The following is a 19,235-nucleotide window of genomic DNA, read 5'->3' on the forward strand; positions in this document are numbered from 1 at the left end:
TGTTGGAGTTCTTGTGCATAGATCTGAGTTTGGGCTCTGGCTCTTGTGTTTACTGAGGAGAAGATGCCTCTTCTCTTATGGCTGTGTGAGAAGCTCATTGCACAGCATGATCTGCTGTGAACCATATTTTCTTAGTGCCGGGAGTTGGGAGGATTGCCCACATAGGCACCTGCTGCCCTACTGATACTTTGTATGGAGTCTGGCTCAAGGGCTGATGCTTTGACTAGCAGAGACCTGGGGAGGGCAGGAGTTGATCTGAACCTTGGGCAGTGCAGGGAAGGTGCTGTGCCCATCTCAGAGCTTGAGAGCTGGGGTCAAACCACAGAACTGGGACTCTAGTTGCTTCCTTGCAACCCAGATGGTTTAAAAAAAAAAAAAAAAAAAAAAAAAAATTCAGCTCTGACTGCGCCCTGTCTGCCACCTTGACTAGAGGAACTGCCAGCCCAGAGCTGCAGGCTGGAGAAGTCTGGCATTCCACTGATGCAGAGCTTGTGCTTTACTCGTTCCTTGGAGAGAGTTGTGTCTGTCCTCACTCCTGAATGCCTGAAAGCGTGGCAGGAAGCAGGACAATCTGTGACTCTTTGGCTTCCAGCCATCCCACCCAAACAAGGGTTTATTAGCGCAGCTACAACCCTGACCCAACTGCCCTTAGAGACAACTACCTTTATTAGCATGTAGCCCAACCCCAGCATGAGTTTGCAGGGCTGAAGATCTTGCACCTCTAAGAATGTGAACAGTAGAGCTGCTGCAAGGTGCAAGGAGAGCAGCTGGAGTGCTCCTGCCTTCCTGCATGCCCATGGGCTGGTTTTGTTTTCATGCCCACATCCAAAATCTCCGGGGCCCCAGGTGCCTCTGTGCAGCGCACAGGGCTGACCCCATACTCTGATTTCTTCCAGTGCTGGCGATGAGGGCCAGGCAGCCTTGGCCATTGTGCAGGCATCCCAGAAGGACTGTGGAGTCTACCGGTGTGTGATCAGCAATGAGTATGGCACGGACTCCACTGATTTCCTGCTCAGCCCAGAAGGTGAGGTGCCCTCAGCTGCCTGGTGGCTCTTACACCTGTGTGACTGTGCGATCGGCTCTGAGGCAGGGTGAGATCCTGGCAGAACTCTGACTCTTCTCCTGCTTTGTCTCCTCCAGTGTTGTCAGGATTTATCTTGCGGGAAGAGATCGAAGGTAAGGATGACGTGCTGATGAGTTGCTGCCCTGGCCACCCGGCCTTGCTGTGGGATGGGCAGGATGTGCCTGTGTTGTCCCTCCTCACCAGCTCTTCCCTCCACCAGTTGGAGAGGAGATCGAGATGACACCCATGGTGTTCGCAAAGGGCTTGGCTGATGCGGGCTACTGGGGAGATAAATTCTTCGGGCGTGTGATGAGCGTGGACATGGAATTGGGTGCTGGCTTCCCACGCAAAGCCTGCCGTGCCAGAGCCATCTATGGCCTGGAGCCTGTCTTTGAGTCTGGCTGCACCTGCGTCATCAAAGTGCACAATTTCATTGTCTTTGGGACCAAGAACGAGAACAGCCTCATCGAGAAGAACTATGATATCACCATCCAGGTGGGCACTGTGAGCTATAGCCCTTTTGGGTCTCCCCTGGGTTTTCCATCTGTCCGTATCATAGTACCCAGCTTTCTTATTTTCTTTCCGCTTCTTGAATGCTCTGATTGAGTAAAGCCATGTCCCTGGCAATATCCGTGTTCTTCAGCCCTTCTCTCTGTGCAATGCAGAGCTACTCAGATCTTTCACTTGTCCTTTGACTGCTGAGACAGGGGAACAACTGGCAGTGGTCCCAAGGGTTGCTTTCTCTAGTGGAGGGGTCTCACAGCTTTGATGTGGGCTTGTTGACTGAAGGCAGGACAGGTTCCTGACTCTCCTGCTTGAATCTCCAGGAATGTAAAATCCAAAACTCCAGTCGCGAGTACTGCAAGATCTTTGCTGCTGAGGCCCGTGCTGTCCCTGGTTTTGGAGCAGTGCCCGAGTAAGTACGGTGCTGCAACTCTGCTAGTTTGACAGTGGAGCAAAGCATCTGGGGAGATGGTGGGAGGGTCCCCTGTGGGGCACTGGGGACATCCCGAAGGGCAGCTCCCTCTTCTCCCACTCTCATGTGGAAGGGATATGGGGAGGAAGGCAAAAAATAGATGCAGATCTCTGCTGAGGTGGAAAGTTCTGCAACTGGTGCTGACCCCCGCTGTGTGCTGCCACACAGGATAGTTCCTCTGTACCTGATTTACCGACCGGCCAACAACATCCCTTACGCCACGGTGGAGGAGGACCTGGGTGGGCCCTGTGAGCAGTACTGTGTCACTGAGAGAGATGGCAGCTTGGTGGCTCGAGGCACCTCGGAGATTGTGCTCAAATGCTGCACCTTCCAGCATTGGGTCTACCAGTGGACGAATGGAAACATCCTTGTGACTGACATGGAAGGTAAAGGGATGTTCCAGTGATTCTATGATTCCCACCTGATACCCACGGCTCTTCACCTCACTCTTGCAAAAGGAGGAGCAATAGCTCCAGCCTTGCCCTCCTGCCTGTTTCCCCATGTGCCTTGGAGCCCTGCTCAAAGAGTGGTTGTGGTGCCCATCCTTGCCTGGGCAGGAACTGGTTGTTGTCCCTTTCTTTGCAGGAGTGGGCTGGAAGATGACCAATGTGCGGATAGCAACCAACCTCAAAGGGTGAGTACCTCTCACTGCTAGTGTGGGCTGTCCCCACGTTGACCCCAGCTCTGCCACTTGTGTGATGGGGCACGACTGAGTGCAGCTGGCCGCTGTCCTCGCCAGCTGGTGGGACATCTCCTGGCACGAAGGAGAGCTGAGAGTGGCTGTGTTGCAGGTACCAGGGGCTGAAAGAAAGCTGCTTCCCCTCCCTGTTGGAGCAGTTTGCTGCGACTCACCAGTGCAACCATTACTGTGACATCCTGGGCCTGAAGACTCTGGAACCGGTCAAGCCCAAAGGCTCCAAGAGCCCCTCCATGGGCAGGAAGTCTGCCCAATCCAGCCCCCAGCTTCAGAAGAAGGGGGCAGCAAGTCCCCAGGGCACCCGCAAGACTACCGTGAGCCCCAGGAGTGCCCGCAGAATGGCAGAAGCGGCAGAGGCCCAGGCAGCCTCCAAACCCGGGCCTGGCGAGGCTGGCGGGCCTACTTGCCCTCAGTAGCCATAGCTACATTGGCGGGGACCCTTGCTGTGCCAGAGCAGGCCAGAGGCGCTCCTGCCTTTGGCTCCTGCCCCAGCTCGTGACGTTTGTGTTGTGTGATGTGTGCTAGTGCGAGCCACCCGGCTGCCTCTGCAGCAGAGCCAGCACAGCCATGGGCGTGATGGTGCCTTCCTGTGGGGTCTTCCACAGGCTTCTCTGCAGAAGCTGTTGCCAGCTATGGAGACTGTGGGGCCGTGCACACCCCGGAACTGGGGCTTTTTTTCTTCTGCCACCTCTTTCCCTTTGTCTTGCTTGAGCATTTGAAGCACGGGCCATCAGACTGGCTCCCTGGGCTTTGACGTTGCCATGCCCCTTTCCTAGCAGTGTCCCGGTACTTCCCTGAGCTGACTGGGAGCATAGGCTCTCCTTCCTCACAGCTTTTTTTATGCTGCCCTGACACATGCTGCTACTCCTGTCCCTTTTCATGTCCTCTGTAAAGCCCAGCCAGTGCTTGGTCTCCAGGATGTGAACCAAAGTGGAGTCCCACTGGTCCCTTGCATGCTGATTGCAAACATTTCACTCTAGTGAGGATCAATGGAGAGCTGCAGCACTTCTGCTTGCCTGCTGCTATTGCTTGGGCTTCTAGAGTGTGGGTCAGCCCCGTAGCAGGGTATTGGTGGCTGCATGGGGTGGGGGCTCTCACACTTTTCCTCCCAGCCTCCCCTGCCCAGATGGATGCTGAGGGCTGCGGTGCTGCTATGGGTAAGGATGCTCTACCTCACACAGGGTGCACAGGAGTGGGGCACTGCTGTCACTCATGAGTGTCACCCCCCCACACTTCATACATACCCCAGTGGCAGCATCCCTGGTGCAGGATGGAGGCCGGTTCTGCAGTCAGCGATGGACAGGTAGTGGTGCTCACACTGCAAAGTAAAGCTCCCTGCATTGGGTCTGGCTTCTTCTGTCTCGCCACAGAGCATGGGTGCCACCACTGCCCCTCTAAATATAGCAGCGGTGGTGGAATCTGAAAATGGCTCACTGCAGACTGGCAAAGGAGGGAAGGGAGCGTGGTGTGCTCTGGGGCCCTGGTGCTTTGTTGTTGGGCCGCTGTAAAATAATGGGGTACATATGTGTTCACCTTGGTGACTGGGGGTACTCGAGTGCAATAAAGCAAGAAGGACTGGCCTGTCCCCCTGTGGTTCCTGTGGAAGAGATGCATCCAAGCATGGCAGGATGGGACAGCTTGTGTTTGGGAAAGGAAATGGCTTCAAGTGAGATCTCTACTCCATTCATACCTGCCATAAGGAGAAGAGGATGGTGAACCTTAAAGAGGCACCTGATGAAGGCTTGGCTTGAAAGGTCGCTAGCAAACAGCAGCTATGGGGAGCTGCGCAGCGGGGTGCAGCCCCAGCAAGACATCCCACACCCTTTGTAGAACAGCTGAAGTCAGGACCAGAGAGGAAGCAGAGCACAAGCATGGGGATTTCTGTAGTTTATTTGCAATCAGTTTCCCCTCTGTCCATGGGGCCAGCACCTAGGGATGCTGGTTACAAGGTGCATGGTGATTTCTGTCCAGCTGTTGGGGATTTTTCTGCCTTTGAGGCCAACTTGTGCAGACCACAGTGCTCCCTGGGGGTGGTATCTCTGGGTTCATGCCGTGCAGTGTGTGTGGTTGTAGTGCCTGCAGCACCCTGTCAGGCATGGCAGGCTGTCTGCCACGCTGTCCCAGGCTCCCGTAAAGGAGAGTGTCCCATTCTCGAGCACCGTGCTGGAAGGAGAGAGGCACAGTCAGGGCAAGAGCTGCCCTGCCAACCCCACAGCAAAAGTGACGGTTCAGATGCTCGTGCACCTCAGTCCTAGGCAGCATGGCGCAGCTCCAGACCCTACCTGTCTCCCTGCTACACACCCACCTCGCAAACAGCTGCTTGCAGCACGTGTATATGGTATAGTTGGTAGAGGTGAAGTTCGCGTTGATAAGGATGGTCACGCAGTTGCCCACCTCTGTTGGCACATAGAGGAGGCCTAGGAGACAAGGCCTCCTGGTTGGGGCTCTGAGGGACTGGGCACTTCAGTCCCATACCCTGGCAGTGCCATCCCTGTGCTGTGCTCGCAGGTCCCACATTCCACATCCCTCCTACCAGTTGCAGCAGTGATGCCAGGGAGCCCCTCCCAAAGCTTTAACAGCCACCCTCAAAATGTCCCAGTTGCAGCCCAGATGAGGGTAAGAAGCCCCAGCAGAGCTATGGGATCTGGGGGCCCTGATGGAGAGCACAGCGTTTGAAGGCCCTACGAGAGCCATGGGGAGGGCAGCCAGCCTTCCCCATCCCTGCGGCTGCACTCACAGGTGTGTTCAGCTCTTTGCCCAGCCCTGTCTCCTGCCAGTGGCAGTGGGCAGGGACCTACCTGCCAGGCAGGAGTTGAGCATGGAGACACAGATGCCCGTGAGCAAGGCTCGCAGCACAATGGAAGCCAGCTCACTCTTGCGGTGAGGAACCATGGAGGCTGCAGGGGCAAAGCAGAAGCTGGGGCAAGACAGATCCTTGCTTTGGCTCTGCCTGGGAGTAGGGACAGATGAGACAAGTGCCAAGTCCCCAAGTGGCCCTGACATCTACTGCTCTGCCATCAGAGCCATCTGGAACCTCTGTTCTATGCCCCATTGCTCAGTCGGTGAGTGTGTGGGATGTACAGGTGACCTTCACCATGGAAGTGGTACAAAATCACCCACATCACCTTGTGCAAGCCCCATTTCTTACCTGCATGCTAATAAGAGACTGAACACAGAGGCCTGAAGGCAGCTCCCACTCCTTAGGTTCCTCTGCCCCATACCCAGATACTCAGGATGTGGGTCACACTCACTCAGGCCTCCCAGCATGATCCCAATGGAGCTTAGGTTGGCGAATCCACAGAGTGCAAAGGTGGTGATGCTTTCAGCACGCTCCTGGAGGGCACAGAGGCAGGGGATGATCACCTTGGCCCCACAGCAGCGCCACAACACCGTGTTGTAGTTCCCAGCCCAGCCAGCTGAGATGGAGACAAGTCCCATCCCAATTCTTTCAGCTTCTATAGAAGCAAGGGACAGGTGAGGGGCAGCTTGCCAATGGGAAAAGATGGATTGGCAGCAAGCAGAGGCCCTAGAGCATCATAGTCTAGCCCTCTGGAGGGCAGGACCAGTGGGACATGGTTTCACTGTCGCCTTCAGAATGACCCCACACCTAGCAGTGATATCCAAATCTAGATGGCCACAAGTGCTCCCCCCTCCCCCTCCCATCCCCAGAATAATGGTGCCCCCCCTTGCTGCCTAGCACCCAGCCTTAGCCAGGTTCTGTGCCCCATTTCAGTTCCATCCCTGCCCTATACCCAGCAAGGTGGTGGTTGCCCTCACAGATATCCACTGCTTCCTGCTCCCGCTCCACTCCTCCAGGCCTGACAGCCGGTTCCTCTTGTACGTGGCTAGCTGCTGGTACGCCACAAACTCGTTCAGGAAGATCTTGATCCCCAGCAGCTCTGCTACCAGCGGTGAGTCTGCCCAATCTGCCCCCATGAGAAAGGCCACAGGCATGAGGACGTAGGAGCAGATCATCTAGGAAGAGCATCCCAGGAGGGAACAGTTGAACCTTTGTAGAGCCCCTGGCTTGGGCACCTGCTGCTGGGGATCTAATCAGGCAGTGGGTAGAGGTGGAGATGGGTGGGAAACTTGGGAGTACCTGGAAGGAGAGGTCTTTGATTTCCACCATCTCCCCAAACCAGCGCAAGGCAGCGTTGATGAACTCCAGCACGGCCAAGAAAGCAATGAGGTTGGCTGCAATGTTGGCCACGAGTCCTATGGAGGCGGCAGCCCCATTGCTGGCAGCTTCCAGGATGTTCCGCTCTTCCCTGGGAGGAAAGAAACCCTGACAGGATCACGTTGCCAGTCTCTGCAGACCTCACTACGGGGTCTCCAAAATTTGTGCCACCTGCAGTGCCCAAACTGCACCCACGGCTGCCCCGTGCCACCCCTCTGCTCCCACTCACCCACTGCTGATACGAACGCTTTCTTTGCCCTTGAACTTGGACTCTTCCACTTCAGGGTAGACCAGTTTGGACATGGCAAGGGCACAGGGTGCAGCCATCACAGATGCTGCAATCAGCAATGCCGCATCTATCTGCAACAGGCAGACTGTGGGCTCAGACCCTGTATGAGGCTGCCCAAGCACATTGCCAGCAATGCTTGGAGCAACCCAGGGCACTCTGCTCACTCGGAGTGGGAAGGTGTGCCTGTTTTTCCCATCTTAGCCACTGAGGATGCGGGGGGTAGCTCATCTGGATGAAAACAGTGCTAGAGCCACAGCAGTCGTAACTTCAGAGATGTTAATTTCTCTCTTGTTTGACTTCACCTTGATGATCCTTGCCCCCTCTTTATCCCTTTTATCAGTATCAGAGCAAGAACACTGCTGACTTGTACCTAGTGACGAGCAGTGTATCACAGCCACAGCCTTGTTACCCTGCCCCTGCCCTCTGCACTGCAGTTTCTCATTTCTCTGTCCTTTCACCCTTGGCTCCCTGTTTAAGGAGACTAATTAATGTTTAAATAGCGGGAGCTCAGCCAGCAGGTTGAGGCCACATCCGGATATCACAGTTCTGAGACAGTGAGGAACTGGTGAGAGCACCAGTGGGGGCTCAGGCAAGGGGGTGGACCAGAGACCCCACCGCCAAGGGCCCTTCCAGGCTACATTATTCCATGGTGCAGTGAGATCTGCCCTGATTGCTGCGGAAGGACTCTGGGGTTTTGGCCAGGCCAGCATGAGGGCATCTCATTTATGGAAGGAGACCCACAGTGGGCTTTCTTACCCCACATGCCCAGGGCAGTTCTGGCACGCCAGACCCTTGAGCAGGGAAAATGAGCCATACAGCTGCTTGTGTTCTCACCCCAAAGGATATGTAGGCTCCCATCACACTGCCTGCAATGGTGGAGAAGCCACCAGCCATCACGGCATGGATCTCAGAATGGGTCATGTCTGCAAGGTATGGGCGGATGAGCAGCGGGGCTTCAGTCTGTGAGAAAGAAAAACCTCTGCTGACACCACACAGGGCTGAGGGTCTCCTAGGAAGGGAAGAGAATACCCTTTTTCTGCCATCAGGAGCTGTTGAGGAGTTGGATCGCCTGCCACAAGCCTTACCTGTCCCACAAAGATGTTCCCTGCCACGCTCAACGTCTCAGTAGGGGTGGTGCCCAACGAGATCTGGAGGAGCCAGGAGATCTGGGGGAACACAAAGCCGCTGTGTTCGCAAAGACAGCCACCCCATGAGGCTGGCCACTCCAGCCTGCCCTTGCCAAGCTGCACAGAGGTGATGTCCAGGAGTGCCCACAGACCAGGGAGTATCATCAGCCCCAGGTTTGGGTAAGAAAGAGGAGGTTGTGTCTATCACTTCAGCCCAAATTAGTACAACCCCAGTTTTCCTGGGACATCCTTCAGCTTTTTATAGGAGCTGCAGTAACTGGCAGGTCCTTCTTCTTTCCACAACCATCAAAAAGCTGGGCCCTACCTTGAGGATGAGCCACTGCATGACACCGAGGTAATAGAGGATGGACATCACGCAGCTGAAGAAAATGATGATGGGCAGACTCTGTAGACAAGGCACCAGGGTGTGAGATTAAAGGGCTGTTAAGCAGTGCATCTAAAGTACACTTGGGCGTGGTGTGATGTTGCACAGCCACCCCACACTATTGGGGTGCCACAACACTGCAGAGGAACAGGGTTAGTGTGAAAACCCCATGGCATGCAAGAGACCCATGGGTGCACACAAAGCATCCTTGAGCTGGTCGAACGCTGGCTAAGGCCAGAAGAAAAACCAGACTCTATCTCTCCTTCCCAATACCTTATTCCACAAACTGACCTGAAATGCAAAGACGTCTTCAATGAGTGTATTCCCAAAAACGAAGCTAGAGCCAGCTTTGGTATAGCCCAGGAAGACCTGCAAATGGTGATGTTGCATGGTAGGAGGGAGATCTCCATGATCAAAATGTCCCAGTTGCAGCCCAGATGAGGGTAAGAAGCCCCAGCAGAACGATGGGATCTGGGGGCTCTTGTCCCAGTATCTCTTTTACCTAGCAGTGGACTGCCCCTTCACCTCACAGCTCCCTTGCCCCAGCAGATAAACCTAAGCTGAGAATACTTAGTGTGGTGTCTCTGAGTAAATGGGGCTCTGCTGCAGCTCCTGCAAGGGATACCACACCAAGGGGCCGGGGCTGTGCTAGAAAACCAGACAAGAGGTGGCTTTTCTCTTGGGCAATACAAGGGGACGGCAGCTCCTCCAGCCTGTACCACTCTCAGCTCCTCTTACTGGTCCCAGGACCTACATGGAGGACTGAAGCATGGGATGGGGTGAGCAGGAACAGTACCTGGATCTGGTCACCCAGCCACTGGAAAGCCTGAATGCCAGGGGTTGTTCGAAGGATGAAGAGTCCAATTAAAAACTCCAAGCCAAGACCCCAGAAAACAGCTCTCCAGGACACCTGGGGACCAACAGCAGAACGGTGACTGAGGTGTTAGCAGAGCCTTCAGACTTACCTCTCTGGATTCCTGCCCATTCAGTGGCTCTTGGGTGATGGTCATGCTAACAAAGTGTCACAGAAACCCACAAACATGGGTTGGCAACTGGGGAGGAAGACAAGTTGGTGGGAGTCAGGAAACAGCTGGCAAAATGGAGGAGAAGGGCACAAAGATCTTCTGGTTGTTTGACTGGTAGTACAGATCCCTACTGCATGCTCACCAACCCTTTGGAGGAAAGGGCTGGACTGGTTGTCCAAAACATTAGAAAAGGTTGGACTGAAAGCCATTGGGACTTCAGTCACTTCTGCCCAACCCACCAGGATGTTCCTCTGCCCACAGGCACCTGAAGCACAGACATGGGTACAGGTGTGAGAGCTGTGGTAGAAAATAGGACAGTGGTAACATGGGGAACCCCAGGTTGAGCAGTGGGAAGGAGAATAGCAGGGTGGCGTTGGGGCTGCAGCACCCAGCTCTGCTCCCCAAGCTGTGTCCAGATCTGCCCTGGGAGCTTCTACTTCCTGCAGAGAGAGAGCCCATGGATTTCTCCTCTGTGCCACCTCCTGTGAGGGAAGCAATGGCCAAGCCACACCTGAAAAACGTACTGCGCTGTGGTGCTTGGAGAAGGCAAACAGGAAGAGCACCAAAACGCAGAAGCCAGCTAAGGAGATGAGCTGCTCTGGCTTCTTGGCCGTGTCCAAAGCCAGCCACGTCACCAGGCCTCCCAGGAGGAGCACATACAGCAGCCTGCAAAGAAACTTCCAAACTGTCACAGAGAGGCAGTCCCCACAGAGAGCAGCTCGGAGAGAGCAGGAGTTGACTGTGTGGAAGATGCCCAGCCTCCTCCCTGCTCACCACTTCAGCCATGGCCAGGACTTCTGCAAGCATTTCCAAAGGGGGCTGAGGAGTGTCAACACCTTTGCCCCACAGTACTTCTTGAAGAGGCTCCAGCACATGAAGAAGATGACCACCACAGTGATAACGACCAAGGCGAGGGCTCGCTGGAAGTTGAGCCAACACGCCGCAATGAAGTAGCACAGGTAGGCTGGGGAAGGCATGCGGGGGGTCAGAAACACCAGAATCGTGACATCATGGATTCACAACACTAACTGGGGACAACAGTGAGGTATGCTGCCTCCAAACATCCTTCCCTGGCCACCTTAGAGGCTCTCCTTTGTGTGCGGGATGAGCAGGAAGCAGACCGTGGGGCTGATGAGGTGCAGCCACCATGTGGGTGGCAGTGCCTGGATGCTGCATGGGCAGCCAAAGGGGTGTGGAGGTGGTGGAAAGTCCTCACCTGCTCCAAGGATCCCCCAGCAGACCCTTCGCAATGCCTTGGTGTGAGCCTTGCAGAATCTCTTTGCCTTGGAGGCTGGCTGCAGGGCTTTCCTGGGGAGAGTGGACACACGAGGTGCAGATCAGCCCAATTTTGAGCTTGCTATGACCATTGGAGATATTTCCATGCGCACGTCTCCAGGGATTACCTTACCTGCAGTATGAAGCAACTCTCCCATTGCCTTCTCCTCTCTTCCTCTCATTCCCACCATGTGGACCATCACGTTCCTCGCAGAGCTCCTCCTCACCCTGGAAAACATCATTAGCCGGAGCGCCCAAGCAGCTCCTGCACCCCAACAGGGAGAGAATGGGGAGGTTTACCAGAGAGCTGAAAGCAGAGTTGTCTATGCCTTTCTCGAGGTTGTCCAGGTTTATCTGGTTTCCTTCCATCTCTAGACGTGCCATTGCTTCACGGTGCTAGAGACACAGCATGGCGAATGACCCACTGGCTGAGGACACAGAGCCTGGGTCAGTGCCAGAGGGACAAATGTCTGCCCCCAGTTTTTGGTCTGAGGTCTCTGGGGAGAACAGCCTTTGCAGGAGGGATTCAGAGCAGCTCCTGTGCCAGCAAATTGAGTAGCCATCCTTTAGGGTGTGCAGGGCTGGGTGTGCTGGCCCACTGTTTCCCTGCCATCCTGGAGGGCCTTTGCTCTCCCCTGCTTCCCAAGGATTACAGGAAAGTGTCAGACCCCAGAATGCAATGAGGAGAGCCAGCACCCCTCCTCCAGGGCAGAGCCCTTTACAAAAATGGGAGATTTTGTACAAACTAAAATTGGTCATCTCCCTCACCAAGAGCTCCCAGTGAAACCAAGTGCCCTCCAGCTAAGAATAAGGAAGAAAGGCTTTTCATGCTGGTGACAGGAACAGGGCAGGAGGAACATGTAGGAATAAACAGAGATTTGCATGGGGACGGTTTTAAAGGAGGATCATGGTGGGAGAACTGGTCCAGCAAAGCAAGAAAAAACAGTGTTAGCAAAGCGCAGAGTTCCTGGAGCATCCCGTTGGGACACCTGTGCCTGGAGAAGGATGGGAGAAGAGCAGAGCAGCCGCAGGGAAAGCAATGGGTGACCGCGGGAGGACAGAGGGGAGCATGAAGGGTCCTCACGTGGTGGCAGCGAACGAGGCAGAGAGGCCAGTGCCACCCTCGCTTTGTTGCAGCGACGGTCCTCGGTGGGCAGCAGAGCCCCTCGAGCACTCCCAGGACTCGGGACCCCAGAACAACATCCACTACTCAGGAGCCCCCTGGGCACCCCCAGCGCCCCAGCACCAACCTGGTGGCACTCCGCCAGACCCCGAGCGCGGCCACTCGCTGCCGCCTCGTCCCCCACGCCTCGTCCCCGCACTCACACTCCGTCCCGCAGCGCCCGACCCGGCCCCGCAGTTATCCATTAACCGCTCGGTCCAAAGAGCTGTGCCCGGCGCCCGGCCCTGGAGCACCCGCAACAGCACCGCAGGGATCCTCCCGCCCCGCTAAAATAAAATAAAATAAAAATCACAAACCAAAAAACACTGCAAGAAGAAATAAAGCTGGGGAAACGCCGCAGCGGTGCAAAACCGTACAGTGGAAAGGGACGTGGTGGTGCAAAGCTGCACGGCGCAGATGGATGCGGGACGGACGCGAGCGAAGTCGGGCACCATTTGTTCGGCGTGAGCGCAACGAGCAGCGCTGTGCGGTGCCCGGGGGTCGCGCGCCACGCTGCCGCAGCACGGCGGGTTCGGCCACGCGCTGCCGGACGCGCGGAGCCGTGAGGGCCCGCAGGCCGGGCCGAAGACGCCGCGCAGTTCCCCCGTCCTGAGCGCCGAGCCCGCCTGCATCCCTTAAGAGCGCCGCTGGCGTCGAGTGCGCCCAGAGCTCCGGTAGCGCGCCGTGATCGTATAGTGGTTAGTACTCTGCGTTGTGGCCGCAGCAACCTCGGTTCGAATCCGAGTCACGGCATCGCCTCCGCACGGCGGTACCACGGCACACGGGCTCCTGTTTTCTTTTTTGTCGTGGATCCCACGCTCGCTGCCTGCTCGTGTCAATTTTTTTAATGTCATTCTCTCCTTTCTCGCAGCGGCTCCTGCATTCCCACCAGCTGCGGCTCTCGGCAGTCGCTGTTCCGGGTAAAAAGGGAAGAAAAAAAGAAAAGAGAAAAAAGAAAAAAAGAAAAAGCAGCAAAAGAGGAAAATGATGGGAAAAGAAAGAAAATTTTTAAAAAAGGGGGAAAAAAGAAGAAACAAAGAAAGAAGAAGAAAATTAGATAAGAAACAGAAGGAAAAAAAAAAAAGCAGGAACTAGATAAGGAAAAGAGAAAAAAAGAGGAGAAAATAAGAGGGAAAAAGAGACGCGAGCCCGTGTGCCGTGGTACCGCCGTGCGGAGGCGATGCCGTGACTCGGATTCGAACCGAGGTTGCTGCGGCCACAACGCAGAGTACTAACCACTATACGATCACGGCGCGCTACCGGGGCTCTGCAGCACAGCCCTCTCTGCACAGCTCTTACGGCTGAGCCGGGCTGATCTCACTGTGACGTCATCGCCCCGCCCCCGCCCCGCGCTGCTTTGACAGGGGAGGGTCGCGCGCCGTCTCCATGGCGATGCAGGGTGAATGGCAGCTCCATCCGCCAATCGGCTGCGGGCCCCTGTGCCGCGGGACCCGGCCTGACCCTTCGCGGCTATGAGCACTCTGTATCCTGCTGCCAATTCTGCTCCGCATCTCGCCTGCTCTCAGCCCCAAGAGCTCGGAGGTGCGGACGAATGTGCGATGGGCATTTCCTGACCGCCCTTCGCCTGCATCCATCTCTTCCTTCCCTCGGCCCCTTGGTGTCTGTGCTCTGGGAGGTGCTCTGCAGGACGCCGACCCGGCAGCGCTGGGTCTGACGAATAAAACGCACTTTGGGGTATCCCAGAATGGGGCCCCAGCGCAGGAAGGGTGCGGAGCTGCTGGAGTGGGGCAGAGGAGGCACGGAGATGCTGCGAGGGCTACAGGACGATACAGGAGGACCAAGTTTTTACATGAGCAGATAGAGATAGGTCAGGGGAATGGCTTTAGGCTAAAAGTGGGAAATGTAGGTGAGACATTAAGAAGAAATTTTTTACTCAGAGGGTGGGGAGGCACCAGAACAAGTTGCCCAAAGAGCTGTGGTTGTCCCATGGAGCCCCGGGCAGCCTGAAGGGTGGCAATCAGTTCAGGGCAGATGGGGTTGGAACTGGGTGACTTTTAAGGTCCCTTCTAACCTAAGCCGTTTTATGATTCTGTGATTCTCAGGCTGAGCTCAGTGCCCACCATAGCCTTGATCCCGGTTCTTAGCCCAGTATGGTGTTCACCTGGCTGTGTACTGGCCTCTGTGGAGCTGGTTTCTCTTTAGGTAGGCATGATGGGGCTCATGCTTTGGATGCTTAGCCATCGGAATAGCAATGACCTCAGCTGCTGGAACAGGAACCGTGGAGATAAACATTGTGGTGATAAGGAGGAACTGGCCTAACATGGAAGAGAGCAGAGAGGTGGCAAGTGGATGCAGAGATAAAAGTTCTGAGGGCCTGGCTGGTGTGTAAAGAGGAGGCTTGGAGCTGCTGTCATCCATCACCGGCATTGCTGACCCTGTCCCAGCACTGCTTCCTACCAATGGACTGCTTTTCCCCGATGAGATTTGGATGTGATTTTTCCTAACTGAAATCACACCAGGTTTTCAGGACCCCAGCAGCCTTTTCCTGCTTCATGGTTTTGCCCACAAGGTGTTTCTGATAGTTTGGACCTGCAAGGATGTGTTGGGGAGAAGGGATGCGTAGTATTAGTATCAGTATCTGTCCATCTTCTGGGTGGTCTGATCCCTTTGGGTTCTGCTCAGCACCTGGGCTGAACAGGATGCTGAGCTCCTGTGCTCTTCACCCTGTTTCCCCTGGTGGCTTTCCTCCTAGCCTATAGGTTGTTCAATGGGGTTGTACAAGTGCCTGCTGGGGCAGCAAGGCAGAGAGTGCAGCCACTTCATGGCACACACATAAATCTTGCAGCTGGCACAGGGACAGGAGCAATTCATCACTGTGCTGCTGTCTTAGCTGCTCAGCCCCTTGAGCAGCCTCTCCAGCTGTTCCCTCAACAGGGCACCTGCAGCCTCATTTCTCCATCTCAGGCAGGCAGAGACATCCCCACTGCTGCCTCTTTTGGTCCTGGTGCTGTCTTGGGTTCCTAAAACATCCCTGGGAAAGGTGCTGCTATCTACAAGGCCAGGATGGATGCTTACAGCTGCAAGCAGGCACTCTGGATTTTACTGGTGATACAAAACTCTGCACTCACACAGGCCAGCACTCTCATACTTGGAGTCCATAAATGCAGCTTGAAATTTGCTCTGCTGCTGCCAGCCCACCTTCTTTCCTGAGGAAATCAGAGTATCTCCACTGACTTCTACCACCCGGCCCTATATCCCACGTTTCCATACCTATGGGCACTGCTGGGCAGGATGCAAAAGCAAGGAGAATGGTCTGGGTTGATATTAGAAGAAAAAGTTAAGGCGGGATCTGGGGCAAAGGAAAGCACATCTGAGTTTTGTGGGATGGTACAAGCAACATGACCGGGCTCTGGCCCTTCCATGCTTCCCCCCATCCTCTTCTACCTCATGATATCGAGGCTTTTGTTCCCTAGAGTTGATAATATCTGCATGTTAGATCTGATTGCTCTCAGAAATTCTTGTTTGTATCATTTATATTTGTTTCAGGCAAAGATTACGTGTTTGACATGATCAGGACTCTTTTTCTGGCTGTTAAAATCCATCTGGACATGCACCTGGGCAGTGCTTTAGGAGTCCTGCTTGTGCAGGAGGTTGGACCTGGTGGACCCCAGAGGTCTCTTCCAACCTCAACTGTTCTGTGACGTATGCCAAGGACTGAAGGATAAGCACTCAAGCTTTTCTTGACACGAATTTTCAGCTGTGACACTCTCAAGAGGCTTTATGAGCCCACAGCAGGGCATAAGATTTTGTTCTCTTGGTTCTTTTCCCCATCTGCCAGCACTACTTGGGGCAAACATACAGGTTATAACAGGCGGATTTTGCGCTTTTTTTTGTGTATTCTGGGATCTCCTTGCCTGGCTCTGACTTCAGACAGAAAGGAAAATGGTGCCCAAAACGCATGGAGCAGAGATTCCCTAAAGCTGTCACTTCTGACCTGCAGGGATCACAAAGCGCACTGAGCCCTTTCCTGGTAGGTCCAGCATCCAGCTGGAGATGGGATGCGATGCAATACCCCAGGGAGAGTGAGCTGTGCCCCTGCATTATATAGATGCTGCCACATGTCTGTCTGCTTGGCTCCAGCTGCCAGCCCGAGCTCTTGCTCTGCCTTTGTCTGCACTGCAAGTGGGAGCCTCCTCCTGCAGCAGAGATGTACAGCCTGCACACAGCCACCTCTTCACCTCTCGTTGTGGTGCTGAGAGGGCAGAAAACAGGCAGGCACCTGCTGCCTGGCAGCCTGCCCTGCGCTCACCTCCCTGCCACCTGAATTCCCCTCAGAGTTCACCTTCATTTTCTGCCTTTTGGAAACATGGGACTGGACTGTTGGCAAAATCACCTGCATGGGGGGAATGGTCCCTGTTTTGCCCTTGTGCACCATGCCCATCCCTGATGGCTGATGACAGCCCTTTGAAGAGATACGAGGAAGATGCCAGAGGTAGTTCACAGCCCCTAGCCAATATAAAGTCAGGGAGCATCTGTGTGCAGATGGATTCAGTTCTATGAGCGCGGCCACTGCAGCTGGATTAATCAAGCCCCCATTAATACTTTCTGGGGTGCTCGGGTTCCCTGGCAGCTCCTGAGCACTGTCCTCTGTCTGGCTTATCATGCTGATTGAGCTGCATATGCTCTACCTCCTTAGTTTGCCCTGCCTCGGATCGATGAGTGCAGGCAGCTCCAATCAATTCCACTTTACCACTTGCTATCAGGTTCAGATCCACGCTCTCCCAGCTGGTCCCAGCTTTCTTTGTTCATCCAGGAGTGGAATTTGGGCAGCCCATCCCACTTGAAGACTGCTGTGCCTTTGCAGAGCTAATTCTGCAAATGCAGCTGTTCCTCCCTGCCCTCCCTGCCACCCTCAGGACCTTGTGCTGAAGGGCCCAAATTTGTGCCAGGACTCAGAGCATCCAAGTGTCAGAGTGGCTGGTAGTGTGAGAGTAGGTGGCTGGGTGAGGCCGTGAGATCTGCATGGTGGTTGTTGCCACTGAACTGGCATCTGCCAAGAGGTTTTCCTGTCACAAGCCTGGTTTTGCTGGGGAAAAGGCAGCTGGCAGCTGCAGAATGCTCCCATGGCTTGGCTTCCCAACCCCGCCGGCAGCAAACACAGCTGCAGATCTCAGGGGCTTGAGCCCCTACATGATGATTTTACAGGAAAACAATAATGTCAAAGAGTTTACATAGAGGATGTTCAGAAATTTCCCTCGGACCCACACCTTGTGACGAGAGAAGTGTTATGCACTCTGCCCGCTGCTCCTGATGCCATCTTTCTCTTGCCTTTCTCACTCAGCTCTCTTGCTGGCCAGTTTCCAGGGTGCAGCGCCCGGATTTGTGGAAATGAAATTTCCCCATGGCTCTCCACACCTCGTCCAGTGTTAGCAAAATAACGGGGCACACCAGATCACAGCTGTGGAGCTCACAGCCGTGGATGTGCTGGGGGCTGTCTGCGCTGCGAGCAGGGGCGGTGAAGGTGCGTGGTGGGTGAGAGCAATGTGCCTTGCTGGCAGATGTCTGTCAATGAGTTGTCAACACTTCTTCTGGTCAATTAGAATCGTTTCAATGATATTATCAACTGCTTAATGATTTATTTTGACAGGAAGTTCGGGGCGCTTCAAGAAACGTCTGAACAGATCTGCTCCACTTTCTAAATGTGCGTGCTTTGGGCATATCCTGCGTGCCTGGACAGACAGCATCTGAGTGGCCTGAATGCACTTAGAAAACCTGAGTCTGTATTGCTTGTGTGAGCATAGATGCAGAGATGTCTGCGTTATGCTGCTTTGGAGGAGCAATGCATCTGATCAGATGTGGTGTGGGCCCATATTGTCTGCTGCCTTCCCCCAACAAATATCTTGGTCTAAATACAAAGACTTGCAGGATTGAAAGCTTTCTTTCTGCAGGTTTGTCTCATTTTGTTCTTAAACCCGGATTTCCCGGATGACTGGAGGAAGGGTCACGTCACTCCCATATACAAGAAGGGGAGCAGGGAGGACCCGGGGAACTACAGGCCGGTGAGTCTCACCTCCGTGCCTGGGAAGATCATGGAACAGATCCTCCTGGACAACATGCTCGGTCACATAAAGAATGAGCATGTGATCCGAGACAGCCAGCACGGCTTCACCAAAGGAAGGTCATGCCTAACTAATCTTGTGGCCTTCTATGATGGAGTGACGGCATTGGTGGACAAAGGGAAGGCGACCGATGTCATTTACCTGGACCTGAGCAAGGCCTTTGATATGGTCCCCCACCACATCCTCATCTCCAAATTGGAGGGAAGTGGATTTGATGGGTGGACGACCCGATGGATAAGCAATTGGTTGAAAGGCCGCAGACAGAGAGAGGGTGGTGGTCAATGGCTCTATGTCCAGGTGGAGGCCGGTAACAAGTGGTGTCCCCCAAGGGTCTGTCTTGGGACCGGTGCTCTTTAACATCTTTATTAATGACATCGATGAGGGAATTGAGTGCACCCTCAGCAAGTTTGCTGACGACACCAAGCTGAGTGGTGCGGTTGATACGGTGGAAGGAAGGGATGCCATTCAGAGGGACCTCGACAGGCTGGAGGGCTGGGCTCGGGTGAACCTAATGAGGTTCAACACAGCAAAGTGCAGGGTTTTGCATTTGGGCCGGAAGAACCCCAGGCACCTGTACAGGCTGGGAGGAGCGGTCCTTGAGAGCAGCTCGGCAGAAAAGGACCTGGGGGTCCTGATGGACGAGAGACTGAACATGAGCCAGCAGTGCGCTCTGGCAGCTCGAAAGGCAAATGGGATCCTGGGCTCCATCAGGAGAGGGGTGGTCAGCAGGGACAGGGAGGTGATTGTCCCTCTCTACTCGGCTCTTGTGAGGCCCCATCTGGAGTCCTGTGTCCAGGTGTGGAGCCCTCAGTATAAGAACATAGAGATTTTGGAAAGGGTCCAGAGGAGGGCGACTAAGATGATCAGGGGGCCTCCCCTATGAGGACAGGCTGAGGGAGTTGGGCTTGTTCAGCCTGGAGAAGAGAAGGCTGCGGGGTGACCTCATTGCAGCCTATCAATACCTGAAGGGAACCTACAC

General features: G+C 54.7%; 2 protein-coding genes and 2 non-coding genes across 10 annotated transcripts in view; 2 read left to right on the forward strand and 2 right to left on the reverse strand.

Moving 5' to 3' along the window:
- Positions 1-4,319, forward strand: part of ALPK3 (alpha kinase 3) — a 30,357-nt gene extending 26,038 nt beyond the window's left edge. For 2 of the 3 annotated variants that reach the window (XM_048956104.1, XM_048956105.1), the window contains 7 exons: positions 897-1,024; positions 1,141-1,176; positions 1,284-1,558; positions 1,891-1,979; positions 2,208-2,425; positions 2,625-2,673; positions 2,831-4,319. In XM_048956104.1, coding sequence (XP_048812061.1) covers positions 897-1,024; positions 1,141-1,176; positions 1,284-1,558; positions 1,891-1,979; positions 2,208-2,425; positions 2,625-2,673; positions 2,831-3,152 — 1,117 coding nt within the window. In that variant the 3' untranslated portion in view covers positions 3,153-4,319. Of the gene's footprint in view, positions 1-896; positions 1,025-1,140; positions 1,177-1,267; positions 1,559-1,890; positions 1,980-2,207; positions 2,426-2,624; positions 2,674-2,830 lie in introns of those variants that run through there. The other variant, XM_048956106.1, reaches the window with a different exon arrangement.
- Positions 4,320-4,440: 121 nt separating this feature from the next.
- LOC125698157 (sodium/nucleoside cotransporter 1-like) lies at positions 4,441-12,735 on the reverse strand. 5 transcript variants are annotated; one of them, XM_048956107.1, is made up of 19 exons: positions 12,554-12,735; positions 12,341-12,463; positions 11,315-11,410; positions 11,148-11,242; positions 10,956-11,047; positions 10,514-10,703; positions 10,264-10,405; positions 9,511-9,624; positions 9,006-9,083; positions 8,655-8,735; positions 8,288-8,368; positions 8,037-8,162; positions 7,143-7,273; positions 6,836-7,004; positions 6,514-6,711; positions 5,988-6,069; positions 5,535-5,633; positions 5,042-5,153; positions 4,441-4,899 (listed from the first exon to the last, which is right to left on the reverse strand). In XM_048956107.1, the coding sequence occupies exons 1-19, from the start codon at positions 12,629-12,631 to the stop codon at positions 4,782-4,784; spliced, it is 2,205 nt and encodes a 734-aa protein (XP_048812064.1). In that variant the 5' UTR covers positions 12,632-12,735; the 3' UTR covers positions 4,441-4,781. The 5 variants fall into 5 exon arrangements, with proteins under 5 accessions (XP_048812064.1, XP_048812068.1, XP_048812069.1 ...); XM_048956111.1 differs by lacking the exon at positions 12,554-12,735 and having other exon boundaries at positions 11,315-11,442; positions 12,341-12,425; XM_048956112.1 differs by lacking the exon at positions 12,554-12,735 and having other exon boundaries at positions 12,265-12,366.
- Positions 12,736-12,857: 122 nt separating this feature from the next.
- Positions 12,858-12,929, forward strand: TRNAH-GUG (transfer RNA histidin (anticodon GUG)). Its single transcript has one exon. It is a non-coding gene; the product is annotated as a tRNA-His (tRNA).
- A 428-nt stretch (positions 12,930-13,357) lies between these two features.
- TRNAH-GUG (transfer RNA histidin (anticodon GUG)) lies at positions 13,358-13,429 on the reverse strand. The gene has a single exon. It is a non-coding gene; the product is annotated as a tRNA-His (tRNA).
- Positions 13,430-19,235: the final 5,806 nt, after the last annotated feature.

This window comes from Lagopus muta, chromosome 10 (assembly GCF_023343835.1).
Source record: "Lagopus muta isolate bLagMut1 chromosome 10, bLagMut1 primary, whole genome shotgun sequence".
Classification (NCBI taxonomy): Eukaryota; Metazoa; Chordata; class Aves; order Galliformes; family Phasianidae; genus Lagopus; species Lagopus muta.

Excerpts from the sequence above, each read along its gene's own strand:
- LOC125698157 (XM_048956107.1), bottom strand. The coding sequence starts at position 12,631 with ATGGTGCCCGACTTCGCTCGCGTCCGTCCCGCATCCATCTGCGCCGTG. Across the intron at positions 9,625-10,263 it reads TCTCCAAGCACCACAGCGCA|GTGTCCTGGAGAGCTGTTTT; the intron begins GTACGTTTTTCA and ends GTTGGTCCCCAG. Across the intron at positions 8,369-8,654 it reads TGCAGTGGCTCATCCTCAAG|ATCTCCTGGCTCCTCCAGAT; the intron begins GTAGGGCCCAGC and ends GTGTTCCCCCAG.